The 19,666-nt window shown below is 39.6% G+C and overlaps 2 protein-coding genes across 2 annotated transcripts; one reads left to right on the top strand and one right to left on the bottom strand.

Annotated features, from left to right (window-relative positions):
- The first annotated feature begins 13,603 nt into the window (after positions 1-13,603).
- On the top strand, positions 13,604-16,841 carry LOC106650663 (cell division control protein 45 homolog). The gene is made up of 9 exons (XM_014368810.2): positions 13,604-13,941; positions 14,029-14,181; positions 14,264-14,473; positions 14,548-14,721; positions 14,792-15,024; positions 15,105-15,441; positions 15,522-15,916; positions 15,981-16,057; positions 16,143-16,841. The coding sequence occupies exons 1-9, from the start codon at positions 13,891-13,893 to the stop codon at positions 16,205-16,207; spliced, it is 1,695 nt and encodes a 564-aa protein (XP_014224296.1). The 5' UTR covers positions 13,604-13,890; the 3' UTR covers positions 16,208-16,841.
- A 739-nt stretch (positions 16,842-17,580) lies between these two features.
- On the bottom strand, positions 17,581-19,399 carry LOC106650664 (general transcription factor IIF subunit 2). Its single transcript, XM_023460719.1, has 3 exons — positions 19,119-19,399; positions 18,039-18,393; positions 17,581-17,907 (listed from the first exon to the last, which is right to left on the bottom strand). Exons 1-3 carry the CDS (start codon positions 19,271-19,273, stop codon positions 17,656-17,658), a joined length of 762 nt encoding a protein of 253 aa, XP_023316487.1. The 5' UTR covers positions 19,274-19,399; the 3' UTR covers positions 17,581-17,655.
- Positions 19,400-19,666: the final 267 nt, after the last annotated feature.

The following is a 19,666-nucleotide window of genomic DNA, read 5'->3' as shown; positions in this document are numbered from 1 at the left end:
TAAAGTATTTTAATTGAAAATATTTTCATTTTTGATTCCTTTATTCGTTTAACACCTTCCGACAAAATGTTATTACTCTTTTGTATAATATCAAAATTATTCACAGCATGAAATTAATCAACTTTAAGAAACATTTAATCAAATTTAGAAGTGTACTAAAATTTTTCCTTGAGACTCCGTGTATCTATAACAACCAACACTTGAGCTTTCTGCTTATCTCGGTTAAGCCAAGTACTCGATGAAATTCTCGACATTTCTTAGTCGATTAAAAAGAGAAGAAAAATTCAAACCCACGCCATGGAACGCGCGTTGTAATTTCATACAGCGTCGCGAAATGAAAATACATAATAAACGGAAATAAAAGGCAAGTAATAGCTTGTAAATATATGGAACACAGCGCACGGCTTATATCGGCGTAATAACACATACCCACATACACACATATAGCGCGCGCGCGTACGGGGGCAAAACACGCACGTAACCCGCGACGAGTGGAAAATGAAAAATAAAAAAAAAATGTAAGAAAAGAAGGGAAGGTAAAGTATCGGGCTCGTGTTCTCGTATACGATCTCTCGCGCGCGCGCGCGCGGCTAATCCAATCTCTAGCATTAAATCAGGTACGCTGCGCGCACAGCAGCAGCGGAGAACTGCAATTCGATCTCCAATAAAACACATCGGAGTTTTGAGATAAATAAAAAGTAAAAAAGTTAAGTATTTAAAATTCCGAGCAATTAATACATTTATAGCCCCGCGTGGAGCTGCGCGTACTCTCTTGGGCTGTAGCTGCTGCTTAGCTGTTTTTTCTTTCAGCGCCGGTATGTCTAGATGTATTATTACATTATGTGCGCACGAAGCGGTGCAGTGCAAACTTTTCTGATGGATGATGATCGTCGTCTATGCATAGAGACACTTTCCCTCGTGTATTCGTATACGCAGTATATATAATAATCGTACGCCGCATCAGATGTGAAATTACTCGGAGCGACTCTCATGGGAATGACGACGAGGATTTATATCTATAGCTCGGCGCAAGAATAGACGATGGGCGGTGGAAAAAAAGAGAGAAATATCTATGTGGAGTCAGCTTTAATCGCCATTGCCAATTAATCTCTATCTCGGCGTGTGTGTTTTTCGTTTTTGCCCATAAGCGATTGCACGCGTGGAGCTTTGAACCCTTCCGACTTTTCTTCTTGTAAATCCTCTTAAAAGATTGTTTTTTTCGTATGAAGATAACAGCGAGTTATAATATGATGTGTATTTTAGTAGTCAATGGATCGTTTCATACTTCATTGCGTATAATGATCGTTCGTGCGTGTAAGCACGCGTTTGATTGCGAGCAGCGAAAAAAATGTCGATCACGAAAATCGAGCGAAGAAAAGTGAAAAAAAAGAGCGACGACGACGACGACGACGACGCCACGACTTCGTCACAGTAGAGGAATTTTCATTAATGAGACAATGGCAATAAACATTATAATTTCTTACAGTATTTTTATGTCGAACATCTGAGTGTTTATATATTGTAAATCGCATACGTATACATTTAATTTGCATAATAAATCAGGCTAACCTTTTTTTACTATACAATCAAATCGTAAACTCTTACAATGCATTTGTATCTATATGAGTTATTTTCAATATATAACGTTTCTTTCGTGAGTTGGTGAAAAAGTAATTACGAGCGAATAATGAAACATTTTTTCTGCATATTTTTCGCCCAATGCATTTGGTTTAGTTGAGCACACACAGCCATACATACACGCAGAGCCGCGAATGAATAATTGGAATAACAAACCGTCGATTATTCACCGAAGCAGAGTAAAAAAATAGTTTACGCGAACAACCGCGATGCGGATTACAATGGCCCCGGCTCATTGCGAAACTCCGATGGTGGCGTGTATACACACGCCCATACGGTAATCGGTAATGATTTGAAGAAAAAAAAATGAAGTAAATTCGCAGTATTTTATATACGTACACCCAATCCATATACGTATAAAATACAATCGAGCTAAAAAATCATGACAAGTAAACGTACATTTGTACGATTTGATAAAGAAAAAGGTTAATTTATATACGGAGGAGTGTCGGGCGTGCGGCGCGCGCGCGCTCACGGTGTCTGGCGTGCAGTGACTGCTTTCCACGCCGCTGTTTATGAGTGTGTGTGGCTCTTCCCATCGAGAAAGTCTTCGTACTTGATGGATTTCGTGAGTTTGTGTATAATAATACACGACGTACGTAGCGCGCTGCGCTGCGCATTGGCGGGGAAAGTTCGCGCCGTTTCTGTCCGTTTTCATCAACGCTATATACAGAGGCGCCGGCGCAAGGATGTAATTCGAAGTTCCGATTAATATTGGAAAGATGAAATGACATGTTTAATGGTCTCGTCGTTAGTTCAGCGAAATTTTACGTGAAATTATGTTTACATGGAGGTGTAGAAAATTTTTTTTTCTATAGTTTCAACCCTTAGTTTCAACTCACGAGTAGAAGAAAATATATTGTGGCACGACGAAGCGTATGCGCGCAGCTTGAAATTTTTGGCAATCTCTCGAACAATATATTTTATAGTTAGCTTGTTGGCGATAGATGTCGCATTACTAACCTCAAAGTGGTTAAATCAATTTTGGTTAATAAATTGGCAGATATAAAAGGACATAATAGGTATCATGTGGTAGGTAAATTTATAACTCGATCGATTTTACTCTAAAAAAAAAAGGTAATTGTATATTTATTATATAAAAATGAATAAAGTAAAATTGTATCGTCTACAAATATGGTTTGCATTTGTACACTGGACTATCATAATAACGCAAGTAGAGTCACTAGTTGACTCTCTTTTGCGAGCGCATCGAGCCATTCTGCCAATGTTTCATGAGCAGCTACGTAAGAAGAAGTCAACCGTCAGCAGAGGCAGCAACGTTATATACGTTTGAAACCTTGAAATCGCACGATGCACCGTCTATTGCGCGTCCTTCTTTTGGTGCGCGCACACACATACACACACTTACACGTATACACGGAGCGTAACGCGCCTCGCGATGAAGTAATACGCGCGCTCGCGACCCTGGACAATTGTGTGGAAAAAAAAACGTCTGTTTGTACATCACAACTTTTCTATGTGTGTACGCGTATATATATAGCTCTCAGAGCTCGAGTATGTAGCTGTAAGCGCACATACACATACCTTATACATCGGACTATTTAGGGTCATCTGCCATTCATGACGATGTATCTCGCTTGGTTAGCATTTATAAATAAAAAAAAAAAGAAATAATCACACTTGAAAAGAAGAAGCTCTTTGCCAACGCATTAGTGTAGAGAATTTTTTTTCGTCAATTCACCATGTTTTCTTACATGAAAGTCTTGGGTTAGAACATAACATAGGAGTGCAGAGAGCCGCTTCTACTTTGTCATACCGATCGGATGATATACGGCGCGCACGTGTGCACGTCCGTAATGTGCGCATACGTACACCGTCCGCATAACTTTTATATAAAATATAAAAAAAAAAAAAAAAACAGAAAAAGAAAATTACAATGGACTTTTGAGCACGCGCTCGGGAGCGCGTATTTATTTATAGAGAAAATAATATAATTGCGCGAAAATACTTACTACTGCTGCTACGCGCGAAATAAATCATCGGCATTACAACGAAATTTTTCTCTCCGTATAGCTTCTCTGGCGAGAATACCGACGTACCGCATACGCATGCACATGTACACGATTTATGTAACTCTCGCCGCGCGAACTCGCTGCGTGCAGCGCACACATTACGAGCGCACGGCAGCAGCAGCAGAGATATACCGCACGCATGGCGAGCGTAGCATATCTAGCTAGACGCTTAGTCTCGCCTTTACTTACTTATTTATTTATTTTACTTTTTTGCTTGCCTATAATCTATCGCGTAATGAGCATCGCGTATTTACATTGTATTATTATTGGAATTTGCAGAGAGATGTAAGCGGCTGTGTAAACACACCGGAATCGCCGTATAATATGGCATAAATTTTGTTGCGCTTTGTACTTTTCTCTCGCATTCGGAAATTTAAAGCTCGAGCTTTTGCGATTATTAATTAACCGGCTGTCGGCTGCGATTACGTTGCTTGGAACATTGAAATTTCCCATCCTTTAGCGAGGGTGTCAATGTACGCGCGTGAGTAGCTCGATTCGAAAAATGTAGTTCTCACTCGGTAATTAAGAGTAAAGTAGCTCGTCGTCGTCGTCGTCGCGCATACTATTCGAGCCGTATAATGTGCCAAGGAATGCGGAATGCCAGCGATTTCAACTTCCACACAGCGGGCTCTTATTTAGGAGAGTTTCGCGACACGCGCGCTATGGGCAAAAGCACGCGGCGAGGCACGAACGAGGGTACAGCACATAACGTGTGCGATTCGACAGAAGAGGCGTTCAACTCACGACGCTTCTGTCGAGGATGGGTGTTGTTCAGATGTTTTGTAAAGAACAAGTGTAAATAAATAGACTTCCGATTAAAATTAGTTAGTGTTACGAGCGCGTCAACTTGTGCCTCCGGTGACACACAAACACACATATTTGTACTATTAAACACTTGTACGAATTTCGCAAGCTCGCGGGTGAAAACTTGGTGGACGCTTGCACCAATACAAGAGCATAATGCGAGGGCGTACAAACTATATGTCGATTCTAAAAATTCGAATAAAATTTCGGAGTCACGCACGACGTGAAAAACAACAATCTTTTTTCGTGCCAGCTAAACAAACAATTTTCAGCCATTCGATTTAACGCAGAGAGCCGGTCGTAGGCCCATAGGTATATTAGTATATAAGTAGCTGCGCTCGTATAGACAGACAGAGACAGACAGACACACGCACGCGTGCACTTTTGCCGCAGTGCACATAAAACTAGCGTAAGAGAGCAAACGTAAAACTTTCGAAATACCGCTTCAACATTATAATGGGAGGTTGAGTCACTCTGGTAGTCGTGGTATATGGCAAATCAATGAGGGAGCTGCATCATAATACGCACACGCGCGCGCGCACACACACGTAGACAAGAGCGCATAAACAATTCGGGAAAGCTACTGCTGTACGCGATATTGCTCACTGGCACGCACTTCCCTTATTTATTTATCGCGCATATATACGCGCCGCCGAAAAAAAACAGAGACGGGCGGGGGGATCGGGAGGAGAAAAAAAAATAGAAGAAATGGCAATGCGTGTAAGTACGTCCATTTTCGCGCTAAGATGACAATTTCCGGCTTTCTATTATCTATAAAGTCAGCGGTACAATAAAATGTGTACGCGCGCGCGTGTGTGTATATAATAATAATGGCTCATAATAATGTATATCGAAGCTCGTTATATGGCTTTTGGAGAAAGTCCCTTCTCTCTCTCTAAGCCATGCAGTGTCCTCCTGCGTTCGTCTGTCGCGTACACGTGTGTCTGTAGTCTGTACGTGTGCATACGCTGTATATATAGTGTAATTGCGGCACCCATATAGCCGACGACGACGCGATTACGATGTAGTTGCGCGAAGTCATCATCATCATTATATCCACCGACGTTGTCGGAGGCAGTAACGTAACGTCGTTGCTTTTTTTTTTTGTTGCTCTTGCCCTCCTCGTTTCTTTCCGTGCCACGGGTTCTGTACCTAACCGAGGCTCTCCGCCGAGTCGTCAAAGAGAATATTTAACGCGGATTTTCGGTCAAGTGTGGAGTGGGTAGAGAGAGAGAGAGAAAAATGTCACGTCGTCTAACGAACGCCAACTTATCACGCTTATAGCGCAGCTCGGGGCGTTGAGTAACGATCGTCGTCGCTCGTGCAGCGACTGACTAAAAATCGCCCATTTACAGCTCTCGCGCGCGACTGCGCGAGTTTAATTAATTTTTCCTGGATGATAATGGCCCAGCGCCTCGAGTCTTTTATTTTTGTTTTGCCACCGAACGCTATTTAACGCGCAGGACTCGTATACGTAAACGATTCGTTTTTGAAAGACCGCGCGAGTAAACGTTTGCGGTGTAACGCGATAAAAATATACGTATGAATAATAACGAACCTCCCGCGGACTCTCGAGCACGCTCGAATTTTAATGTATTCACGTGTCCGATCCTTGAAGTTTAAATAATTCATGTTTTATTTTATATGTATTATAATATACGCGTAAATACGCGCGTGGCCACTTTGGCGCGTGCGCGGTAAACACATGTATAAAGCACCGCACTTTTAGGACATGTAAAACACACGCACGCCATTTGAAATTGGTGCGCACAGCAGCAGTCGGCAGGCAGTCGGGCAGCAGCCTCGAGGCAATTTTGCGCGCCGTGGCACCCGCCGTCGGCCAAAACTACGCACACTTTCCTTTTTCCCAATAGAGCTGCTTGTCTATGCGTACACACACACACACACACACACACACACACACACACACACACACACGAATGCACGCGCGGTAAGTCGAGCCCGGCTAGTGCAAATATATATTTTACGAAGAGAGCGAAAAAAAAAACACGGAAAAAAGAATCCAATCAGTCCGTGCGAAAATCGCCTCGTTTAAATCAATGAACGGTCGGTCGGGGCGCAATTGCCGGTCGAGCTGGTTCGCCGCGCGATTCGGGCGGCTGGACTCGAGGAATTTCGAGCGCGTTACAAGTCGTATATATGTATTATTTTATTCATATATATTCATTTATGCGACAGTTTAACAAACGGCACGTAATAATGTTAAATCGTCCGGTCTTTCGAGCGAGCGAGCGAGCGAGTTTTTCGCCCTCGATGATAAAAATATTTGGGTCAGTATGGATGTGTACAACGTTGGAAATTGATCGCGAGTAAAATCGCTGAGATCATGGTTGTTGAGCGTGCACGTCGTGTGTTGTTACACGCGGCTGCATCGTCATCGCCGGATCATCCGCGGCGTCGACGAACATTTTTTTTTCCTCCTCTTTTTCTTTTGTTTTCCTCGACAGCGACAGCACAGAGCGAGCGTGGATTCGATTTTTTTTTTTTTTTTTTTGAAAGTAAAAAAATACTCGGCACGTACGCATGTCTCGGGTGTGTATAATAACGCACGAAGAGGCGCGAGGCGATAAGCGATGAAAATGATTTTCCCGCGTGGCGGGCACGTGCGCGTCCGTGAAGGTGTGCATTAACGCGTATTATTGCTCGCGTCTGAGAAAAGTCCACGCGCGCACGACTCGCAGAGAGACTTTCACGCGCGAAAAAAGCCCGGTAAAATCCGTACGTGAGTGTGTGTGTGTGTGTATAGATACAGCTCGCGTTATAGCACTGCAACATCGCCTCACATCCTTTAGATGTGTATACCTTTAAACATATATAGATCTTAGATTGTACCCTTCTCTTTTTAGCGCGCCTCCGAGAGCCTAATACGTGCGCGCGTGTATCGCGCGCAGCCGCGGCGGCATTAGGATGCGATTTTACTCGATCGTGATTCCGGATGCGGCCGAAATTGTCGAAATATCCTTGCTGCGGTTTACTATACGCACGTGTATAACATACTTGCGGCGTTGAATTATTCGGGAGTTCGTTTCTCCTTCTTCCTTTCTCGATCGGCTGGCATAACCACTGCAGTTTTATTTAATGAAATATGAATTGTAGTCCGGGAGAGAACTACCTTTTAGGCAGATCAAAGTGCATTATGAAAAATTTTGAAAAAAGTGTCTCTGGTCATTTTTCTTTAAAATACAATTTTATCGAATAATGAGTGTTTGAAAACGAGAAAAAAGTCCCGCGGAAAGGTAGCTTGCTCCCGGACGATTGATTTTTTGAATGAGATGGGGGAAAAAGCGTCGTTATCTTTCCTTTTCTCTTCCGATTGGACTTAGCATTTTTCAATTAAAAGGTTGAGTGGCATGATCACTTCATAGTTCTTCTTAAAATAATTCTTCATTTCAATTGTCATGAAATAAATATAATTCAAAAAAAGGAAGTTCAAGAAAATCACGCACGATATCATTTTTAACCCGCGAACCTCTACTAAGGTGAAACTTCTCGTTGAAAGTGAGCAATTTTTTTGGCTTACCCGTCATAGTCTCATATACGTAACTTTTCATTTTATGTTAGAAATCAGACATCGAAAATCAAATTGACGCCCGACGCCATACGAGGCTATGATCCTAGAGTACAAAACCTTACAACTTTGAATTGAAATATCTTCGGATTTTACATGCTGACCCCCCGAAAAAAACTACCAAGAGATTCAGTGTGATTTCATCATTGAGAAAGTCTCTTTGCTTGATAGTAAGGCAAGGAAACCTCCTTAAAGATTTTTTGTGTGACATGTGTGTTTCCAAGTGTCGATGCTAAGTATAGTCGACCTTTTATATATCGCGCATGCGCGCAGCCGTGTATGTCATACAGTTGGAGTTGTTTACGTCAGTAGCGACCAGAAAGTGAAGGAGGGGCGTTGTCTATGTAGCTAGTCACGTACCATTTTGATTATTGCCTCATATGTTCTACACACTGGTGGAATCTAATACATTGGACTATACACTTTCTTCGTCATTGTACACGCAGCTGGCTCTACGTCATACAGCTTCTGTCACATATTCTAAAAACTCTATACACACTACACAGATCGTATACAGTCAATAGAATATCGATGCTACGAATACGTGTTCGCTCTCTCTCTCTCTCTCTCTCTCTCTCTCTCTCTCTGTGCATATACATTTTTGTGCATAAAAATATTTAGTTTATGTTGTCACAGTGAAGTGTTAGCTGCAATCGAAGATCGCTTGATTGCATTCAGTAAAAAATAACCAATATTTCAAATTATAAGTGATCGTGCATTGTGTTTGTGAGTGAATGCGCAGCAAAATGTCTACGTCAAAAGTCAAGTGCAGTTTGAGTTTCTTTAACCAACAAAAGTTGGAAAGTTTGAAGAAATTGCGAGAAAGAATCGACTGGGAGAACGAAAAAGAGCGACTTAATTTTCTTAACCAATTTCATAAGGCGATCAAAAATTGGACGGGCGTATTTCCAGATCTCCGAGATTATTTTCAGCCCGAACAAATCGAGTGCATTCTCTTGGATTCTTTGGACTGTGCACGCGGATTCTTAAAGCCTAAATCTTACAGTAGAGGAAAACTTATTTGTGAGTTCGTGGCCCAGTGCGACTTCAATAACGAGTCAAAAGTCGACAAAAACGGCGAGCCACTGCTGCGTCGTACCACCGTAATACATCGCGTAGCCACAAACGGGCATCCGCGCGAAGATAAGCTTTTTGTTGATATCATCTCTAATCTCTTCAAGGTATACAACAAGTTTGATGTAAACTACATTGACGAGTCCGGCCTGTCGCATTTCTATGTGGCCGTCATGTCAGGATGTCACGAGGTTGTCAAGAGTTTCCTCGAACTTGGCCAGGACCCTAATCGTCCGCCACAAAAATCACTTGAACCACCGCTGCATTTGGCTCTGACTTACAAAAGAAAAGAAGTAGTAAAACTGCTATTGAATCACGGTGCGGATCCAAATTTGCTTAACAAGGAAGGATTGACACCTCTGCAGAATATAATCAAGCAAGACCCCAACAAAATAAGAGATGACTTAGCAAGGATGTTATTCTACTGTAGCAACAAAAAGTACCATCCGGTGCAAGTAGATACTCGAGATCCTGACGGGTCAGGTAACACACTGCTACACTTGGCAATTCGTCCCTGGAGCGGAAATTTGTTCAAATTACTGCTAAGAAAAGGCGCAAATCCAAATTTACTGAATGCAGAGGGATTGACACCCTTGCACTTGACTTGCAAGATGATGACAGCGCATGCGTTAGCAGAAGATTTATTCAAGTTAAGCAGAAAAAAATATCGTCCACTGCAGGTCAGCACCCTCGACAAGAAAGGTAACACACCGTTGAACTCATATGCAATGCTACACGAGTCGCCAAGTAGAAGGACGGTGATTGAATTGCTGCTGAGAAATGGCAGCGATCCTAATTCGGCCAACGAGGACGGATCGACGCCTCTGCATCATTTTTGCAAGGTATACAATGGCTTGGAGTGTATAGATACTTTATTCAAAATCTGCGACGAGCTAAATAAAACGATACAAGTCGATGCCCGAGACAAGTTGGGTTGGACTCCGCTGCAATGGGCCGTTGCGAGTCTTTTGCCACGAACTGTCGATACACTATTGAATCGTGGTGCTGATCTGTCAAGCTTCGTTTTCCCCACTTTGAATTGCTTTGGTAAAAATAGAAATCATATGGTCATCTTATCTCAGCCTATTTTTGAATTGAATTTAGCTGCTAGGGCCGTGGGCGTCATCGAACAGCTTAAGAAAAGAGGATACGAATTATACCGAAGTGAAGCCCTAATGATTATGGAACTATTTGTTAAATATGAATTGTTCGAGAAATCTGGAGATTTTGAAAAATCTTGGTCTGATTTCGAGAATTTCAGGAAGGAAATAAAAGAGACGCCGAATGGTCCGATGTTCAAGGTTATGGAAGATTTGTTGCTCTTACAACCTGAAGAGGCCGCAAAAACAATCACATATGAGAAATACCTTGACTTATCAAGTTGTGATGTAATATCTCTCATGCCTCCACGACTTAAAAATGCTTGTATTTTGCATCTGTGCGAGAAACTATCGAGAAAATTTTTCCGAAGCTGGGCACTTGAATGTTTCTGGGAGCTGATACCCTATCGACTAACAATGGACTGCTGTGAAATGATCGTCGATAAATCATTTACAAACCAAGATTTATATAACATTTGCTTGGCAGCTGAACTAAAAAGTCTTGAGGACGGTAAGAAAAAGGTACAATCGAATGAAGTAGAATGTGTTAAGAAAGAACTTAAGAGGACTAAAGCTCCAAAAGCTCAAAAAGCTCTAAAAAGACAAAAGACAAAAGAATAGTAATACAAATTTGATAAAAAATGTAATAAAATGTATTAATAAAAGACCTACGGAGTTAAAAAAGCTCCAGAAAGGCTACAAGATGTATGATGAAAATTATCAAGGTTCTATTAGTATTGTTGTCATGAAATTAATAAAGAAAAAAATTTTTACCACTAACTCATTTAATTTGTGTTCATTGTGTTACCCCTCTGCGTTTGACGCGAAAATGTTAGTATAGCAAAAATAAACTATTTTTAAATCCACAAAACCTTCTGCAACTTTTATACACATTTTTTAGAACTTTAAGATATAAATTTTATGTTGAAAATGTAGATTGACATTAAACTGACATTTATATCACATAAATGATAAAAAGAATTGATTTGGTGCATGACTCCACTTAGTGGTAGGTTGCAAAGGAATGTGAGAAATCGTTTATGCATCTACATGACGTGAAAGAGAGAGAGAGAGAAGCCAAGCGTAATAACTTCCTCGTCTTAAGCTGTGCAAATTGTGCCTGTATGTCTAAACGTGCAGTTAATATGGATTTTGCGTATTGCATTTGATGCAGCGACGAATGCAGCCAAATTTTTCACCAAAACCACCTGCAATATTGCCGCTGCCATGATTACAAATGCGCAAAGATCCGTAATTTTTTTCCCGTTTTAGTATTCTCGTTTTACCATTACTATTCTAAAATGAGATGAAAAAACCAATATAGATTTAAAGAAAAGCGGATGCAGCACGCGTTTACGTGGAAAAGTAAATATCGCGATATACAACGTGCTGATTCCTCTCGCATCCCGTGATTCTTGAGTTTGTGTTTGTGTGTTGATATTGCACTGCAGCTCGCGGCTATTAGCAATAGACGCACAAACACACACACGTGCACTCGCAGAACAGATATATATATATATATATATGCGTCTCGGCAGCGAGTGCAGCACATTGTGCCGCACTGCTACTGCTTATAAAGGCCTCGATTCGCCGTGGGAATTTAGGCGTGACACGAATATAATGTGTGTATAGGTATATAACATATAAATAAAAGCCGTGGATGCCTGAAGTAGTATGCACGCAGCTACATATAGAGCTACATATGCATGTACGTCTGTGTGCGAAGATTTTTGCAATATCAATTCGCAACAGCAGCGGCAATGTGCCGTCGTTTGTTCTTTCCACGCACGGCACGTATAAAAATGTATACGCTGCGCGAGAGCAACGCCCGAGACATTATATTGTTTTCAACTGTCTCACGTATATTTTTAAAAAATATATTCGTATATGTATTATGGTGTATGTACACGAACGAACGAATATGAACTGACCTGTTGTGAGCAGCGGCGTCGACGAGTCCTGCACTCCGTTGCGAATCGCCTCGAAGAACACCATTTCGATGTCGGCCTCTTCATCGTCGTCGTCGATCTCGTCGTCGGCGATCGCCTCGACGTCGACTCGATGCTGCTGCTGCTGCTTACGTTGCGGCGACGCGTAATCCGCGACGGTATCATTACTTTTGCCACTGCTGCAGTCGACGACCCGTCCGACGCCGTTGATCGCGATTATCGCGATTACCAACAACGCCGAGGACAGTAGGCCCGAGGAGGATCTGACGAGCGGCTGCATGATGATGATGATGATAATCGATGACAGCGACGAACGAGCCCTCCACAACTCGCGCGCAAGCTTCGGAGCAACTCACAACGGCCCGCGAGTAACGTCCTCCTCTCGGATTCATTACATTTTTAAAAATCGATCGATGATCTGTCACTAGTTTTTTTCTTTACTTTTACAACACGCACAATGCACTTGAGCACTTAGAAAAAACAAGCGAACGAATCGAACACTCCTTTTTTTTTGAATAAAAAAAACAACAACAACGATCGCTACCGAACTCGTGCACACCACTCGTAACGGACTTTTGCAGCAACAACGGGTACGAAACAGATTAATAAAACGCGACTTGCGATAGACATAGATAGTGAAAAGAGAGAGAGAGAGAGAAAGAGAAAAGTGTAACGGTGCGATTATGTGTGTGTGTGTAAAATAATAAAACACGATCGCGACCGATCGACCGACCGACCGAGACTCGACGTGCACTACACACGGCACAAGAGCGGGCACAGCACACACGCTTGTAATGTACACACGTACACGCGCCGCTGCTGCAGTCGCGGAGTAGTAGAGGCCTTTTTCCTCTCCGGCAGGTGAGTGCGTTATGGGTTATAACGCCGTTTTCTGCGGGAGGTATACTACTACGCTACGGCTGCCCCGAGGTTTCGCGTGTGCTATACAGCGCGGCGTGCGCGAACGAGAGGATACTATATCGTACGTGTGTGTGTGTGTATGCGCTAGCCCCACACACGCGGCCCCGCGAGTACCGTGTAGTGTTTTCTGCACCACTACTACTTCTTTTTTGCGCGCTGGTAGTGGAGATCGTCGTCGTCGTCGTCGTCGTGGGCTCGCGGTCTCTCCTTCTCAAACTCGGCGAAACTCTAGCTACTCCTTACTCGAACCGTCCCGCCAACGAAGTTTTGCGCGCAATTCGGACCGAGGCTCGCGCCATCTTACTGACTCTCGCTCAACACAGGCTCGACGCGTTCTTACCGAGCGTTCGAAATGTTTAAAAATATATATGTAAAAAGAACACGAATCGACCGGTAATAATGTGAGCCGCGCGCGACGAGAGCGCCTCGTCTGTCCACCATTGCGACTTTTTTGGCGGCAAAACGACGCTCAGTTATATACGCAGAAATAAACTGACTTAGGCCCCCGCAGACCCGCAGTTTGGTGGTATATAGTCGACGGTCGTGCCCCCGAGTGTGTGTACAAAACCGTTCAACGACTTGTCCACTAGAGATACGTTCGATGCAATCGAATTCTGTCTCTGTCTCTCTCTCTCTCTTCTCGTTCTTTCTCGCGGTGTTAATCTCGATTTAATACACGTTTTCTAACGGATCTGATGACCCTCTGATTTTTTGAGTCGTTGGTTGCTGCAGCTTCATCTTTCGTTTACTTGATATATATTGCACTTTAACTCCGTTCGACGATGTTCGTGAAGGATTTGACGAAGGACTTCTACCAGGTCGTCGCGGGCAAGGTTTGTGTTCTTTAAATTAAAAGCGTGTGTTTAAATAGCCAGTGTGTCCCTTTAAATCATCCGATTATTTTTTTGTTTACGTTGCAGCAATGCCTGATTCTGGTGAACTTCGACGTCGATGGCATCTGTGCGTCCAAGATACTGCAGTCCCTGTTCAAGAACGATAATGTCGTTTACACACTGGTACCGGTGCAGGGTGTCAAAGACTTGAAAAGTGCATACGACGACAACGCTGAGGATGTAAGTTTGCTGCAGCGTTGATTACAAAAACTTGTTCTGGCGTGTATCTACAAATCTAACATCTCTTATTGTTTCACTCAAGATCGAATACGTTGTTCTGGTCAATTGTGGTGGAAACATTGACTTGATTGAAATACTCCAGCCGGAAGAGACTGTTACATTTTTCATTCTAGATAGTCACAGACCGTATGATTTGAAAAATGTTTACAATGAAAAACAGATTAAACTTCTTGGCGATCCAACTTTGGAGGAAGCAATTCCAGAATACGATGTTGTGTTCAATGATGAATCGGTAAGCTTTTTGATAACTGTCAATTTTTTTTCTGCAACGTATACTTATTGATGAATTTTTATTTTCAATGTAAGTCTGACGAGGAAGATGAGGAAGAATTTTCGGATAATGAAGAAGAATCTGCACAAAATAGAAGACTCCGACAGCATGAAGCTAGAATAAATAAGAAAATAAAGAGGCGTGAATGGGAAGAAAAACGTGAAGAGGCATTATTTCACTATGAACAATTAAGCTACTATGCCAAATCTGTAAGTTTTTTTTATGAATCAGAAAAAAATCTGGTAAGTATATTTTATTATTTTATAAAATTTATTTCAGAGTGCTGTTATAGCTTATGAAATGTCATGGCAAATGTCAAGAGATAATTTAGATATGGTGTGGTGGGCTATCATTGGATCAACTGAACAAGCTATTTTAAATAAGGTAGAATCTAGCACTAGTGTTCTAGAAAGTGGCAACTTACAAAGTCATGTTTCAAGACTAACTCATGCCAGAGGAGGTAATATTGATAAACAACAACTAAGTGCAATTAAAGTGACTTATGACAAAGAGTAAGTAGAGAAATCATGAAAAGTAATTGAACAATTAGATGAAAAAAATATTACATTTTAACATTTTTATTGTTTTCCAGTCTTCGATTGGCTTTATACCGTCATTGGACTGTCGAAGATAGTTTGAAGCACTCATTGCCAACAGCTGTTGCATTACGATTGTGGTCAATTAAAGGACAACATAGAATGAGAGAACTACTAGCTGAGATGGGACTCCCACTGTGTCAATCAAAACAAAAATTTTCGTCCATGGATTTGACTCTTCGAAATGAATTCAAAGACATGATTGAAAAGCTCTCTGATAAGTACAAAATAAGAAGCATTGTTAGTGGAGATTTTACAATGCAGTATGGATACAGATTTAAATACTGTGCTACTGATATTGTTTACGCTATGTTAGCTATATTAGAATCAACTGTAAGTTTGAAATCATATAAAATTCTTGCAATAATAAATGCAAGATTGAATTTATATTAATTTGATCAAAATATTTACAGGGCAGAGACAGACCTCCGCAACTTTGTTTTCTTGAGGCATCAGACTGTTTATCACGCATGAAAAAAGAAATACTTGAAAAAGGCATTGAAAAAGCTAAAATTATGTTAGGATATGTTTTCAAAGCTGCTCAGAGCTTGTTGGAATTGAAACAAGTTACAAATGCTGGAAACTTTTTATACGTAGTCATTTCTGAAGGAATGCTTCACCATCATTTATTTGCTCATCCGCATATGTTACTTATGTTGGCTCAATTCATTTTGAGGGCTTATGCAGAATCAACAAGGAGTAGAAAAACTGCCACTCTTCCTCTTGTTGCTTCTGCAACATTTAGCGAAGAAGAGGGTACATGCCTAATCGTTGGTGTACCACCAGTATTGGAAGAGCAACCCAGAAGGTATATATTTGCTCTTGATTTTTGAAGAGTAAAAATCTTAAGTTGATAAAAATTTTTTTTTCAGCTTCTTTGGCAAAGCCTTTTCCCAGGCAGCTGAAAACACTAATTCTTTTATTGATCAAGACTATTTTGACGTAACTAGTAAGTTAATTAAAGAAATTAATTTGCATTTTTAACTTCATATTGTTACATTGTTTGCATAATTATCTCTTTTCTTTTTTTTTAGTGGCAAGATTAAAATCCGAAGATCGACCGAAATTCTTTGATGCTTTATCGGCATTGTTACAATAAAAAGATAGACAAATATTGGATTTATACTGCAGGTCAGGAATATTTGTCTCTAATTTCATTACAGTAGGCGACGGATATCAAAGGAAATTTTACCCATATAACAATGACGCAATTGAGACCATATTTATTGAAATGAAAAAGGAAAAAAAACAAACTGAAGTTATCCTGCTTTCCGTATATCATGAATATTTTATGAATTTACTAATGGATGGACTAATTTAATTATAAAATTAACAGGCGCGAGTCGCTTGAAGGTAATCAATGATATCACGTAAGCTTAAGATGTTTTTATTTTTATAAGTAATTCATAGAATAACTAAATAAATACTAAACAAACGCCGATGCATTAGTTTTTGTATACTGTGAGTTTTTAAAAAATTACTGCGTTGAAGCAACTATTCAAAAAAGTTGTTGAATAGTAAGGCGTTAAAAAAAGACATTAAAATTTGTCGTAATTATACTAATCATGTCGTCTTTTTGTTTTAATCTACAACAATGAACTTTGAAATTATATTATTAATCAGGAATCTATTGTGTCAGAACTTAGTTTTTACTTAATTATCAATTTTATTCAATCAAAATTATAAAATAATTTTACATTCACAATAAAGAGGCTGTTGTATGGAAATGCAAATTTTTTACAGTCAAGTCTTGGCTCAATTCACATTTACCTGTTCACCTGTATTATAACGAATTATATAGTGCAACATGGCTAGGAATCAATAGAATATCGGCTTTTATCACACTTTAAGTGGTTTATATTTTGCGACTCGTCAAAATTTTTTAAGATTAATATGTAGATCTTTTCCTTATTTAAAAATGAAGAATTCATCAATCAAGTCCATCAAGAACTCATCAATCTCAAACTTTGATTATCTTTTTTCCGGTTTTTTTTAGAAATTCATGTATTCGAAATAAACTGTCTTTCGTATCTTATTATTGAAAGATTATCATTTAGTTGTTCTTCAGGATATCAGTGGTTACGCCCGCAACCTGTGGTCGAAGTGGTACATTGCTCACGATCAGTAAAATTTTTACTTCTTAATACAGACCAAAAAAATAACATATAATAAAAAAAAACAAATCTTTGAAGAGCAACAAGTGTCTAGTCTTTTCAATTCTATTTCATGGTAAAAAGCAAAAGATTACCAATAATTGTAGAATTTTTCAGTTGAATGAAGTTCTGAATGAATCTTGTAAAGTCAGAATATTCAATAAAATAAATTTGAATTTTTTAAAGTTTCAATTCAAGCACCAGTTTTTGACTCAACAAGATTGTATGATTTTAAGTCATTTTATTTCCTATTCTCATCTAAAGCTTCTTGTCACATGTAATATGAAATTTAATGTTTTTAAGAAATTAAAAACAAAAATTTGAATTATAAAAATATATTTATTACTACTTAAACATATTTACACTTTTAAAGTATTTATGTTTCCTACTTAGATTAATCAGCTGCATAATGCCTGTATTCTGGTTTGAGTTCCCACATATTTCTGTGAGGGTTTTTTAAATTGTAGTTGCAAACTTCGTTTAGAATTTCTTTTAAATATACCACTGGTTGGTTTGTTAATTTAACCAAGTCCTTAATATTGTAGTACTGATGTTTTTCAAAAGCTTTAAATAGTTTAGACAAAACAAAATCTTTGTCATCACGCATTTTCTTTCCTTCTGACTTTTTCTTATCAGCATACTCAATCTGTAAATTAGAAATGGTTATTTTGTATTGTTATTTTGAAAATAAAATAGCTAATTTTTTGGGATAAATTATAACTTATGCAAAGGTATTGGAATAGTTTGAAGATGTAATATTAATACATCATTACTCACATTGTGTTTATGATCCGATACAGGTTTGAAATTCTGGACAGCTCTCGACAATTGTTGAGCTTGTCTTTTAGGAATTGAGGCCTTCCTTATACCTTCCATTTTGAGACGCATGTACGTTTTATCCGCATATGGTCTACATTCCAATTTTTGAACAATTTTGCCTTCCATATATATTTTGTTTCCAGCTACTTCAGCTTCTGATGAATTCAATTGTGCAAAAACTCCAATTGTTTGGCGTTCAACTGTAGTAACATCAAGTTTATGCTCCTTGGGAATATCATGTTCATCAGGCTCTTTCAAAGCTAAAGCAGCTTCAGAAAGTTTGAGCGATACTTCAGCTTTCTGTTTATAATGTCTGTGGGAAAACATTAAAAATATTTAAATTGTTATAATAACTAATATTATCATTGTAGGAAAAATATATATCGTCAAATTCATACATATCTTTTGAAATGTAGAGTTGAAAACATGCCTTAGTTTCATCATATTAATACAAGACTAGGGCAGATTTCTGCTTCTAAATTTCATAAGATATTTTTCTGCGTCAGGCTGACTATACTACTACTTTTCTGTAATAGTTTGAATGAAAAATAGTAGTAATAATCAGTACAAGTAGCTAGTAAATGAGACATAATACAGACAAATACAATGAGTAGTTTCCAAAAGCTAGGAAAATTTTATTTTAATTACTTGAATAACAAAACAACAGGAGTTGACAAATAGTACTTTATGCAAATAATGCTAGATAAAAAAAATATACAACAACTGAGTTAAAGATTTTAAGTAGAATTAAAGTTTAGAATAGAGTTATTATTCACAGAAAATTTTTTGAATCTTGTAGAAAATAAAAGTCAATTAAAAAAATATCATTTAGATATTTCAGAGCACGTATAAAAAATAATGTTTACATTGGCTTTGATACATCTTTGGCAAATAGGTTAACAACTAAAATATGCTCGTTGATTAATTAACAAAGTACTAAAGTATTTGAGTTCTAATCTGCTACAATTACTAATATTTCCTACGAATCAATTTGTCGCCCACTATTACCTTCACCAATACGAATACTAACTAACTAACTTTGAAATTTTGAGCTTGGCAACTTCGATGCTGCCGGGTGCCCTTTCCCATCTATCGGCTATGTACTTTGGAACTTTGACGAGCCAAACTCCTCGATCGGCATTCGCCAGGTCGAGATTACGCTCCGAGTGGCTTCCGCTACTCGATTTGGACATCGCTAACGCGTCAACGTTGTGATTTTTTAATCGCAAAACGTCGGCTATAAAAGAAAAATACGAAACGGCTCGATGTGCAAAAATGCGAGTGAGAACAGACAGCTCTGCTGACTTGCACTGATGGCGAGAAGCGTCGGCTGCTCGTAAAATGTGAACTATCTTGTCCCGTCGCTGATCTCACCTGCTGAATTCGCGGAAAGCAAGATGGCCGCGGCAGGCGCGCGAATTCGAAAAGTCACCAAATGCCCTGAACTAAACTGAGCTATTATCTTCGCTTATCAAACTTGAACAAAATTAATATATCCTCGTGACTCTTGTATTCGACAATTTGACGGCAGACGGTGTACGGCAGTTTCAAAAAGTCGAATGTGAGAATATCGGTCGCGAGCAATA

Source organism: Trichogramma pretiosum, unplaced genomic scaffold (genome assembly GCF_000599845.2).
Source record: "Trichogramma pretiosum strain Unisexual culture from Peru unplaced genomic scaffold, Tpre_2.0 scaffold38, whole genome shotgun sequence".
Classification (NCBI taxonomy): Eukaryota; Metazoa; Arthropoda; class Insecta; order Hymenoptera; family Trichogrammatidae; genus Trichogramma; species Trichogramma pretiosum.
The sequence above is the reverse complement of the archived record's forward strand: the minus strand, read 5'-3'. Positions and strand labels throughout refer to the sequence as shown.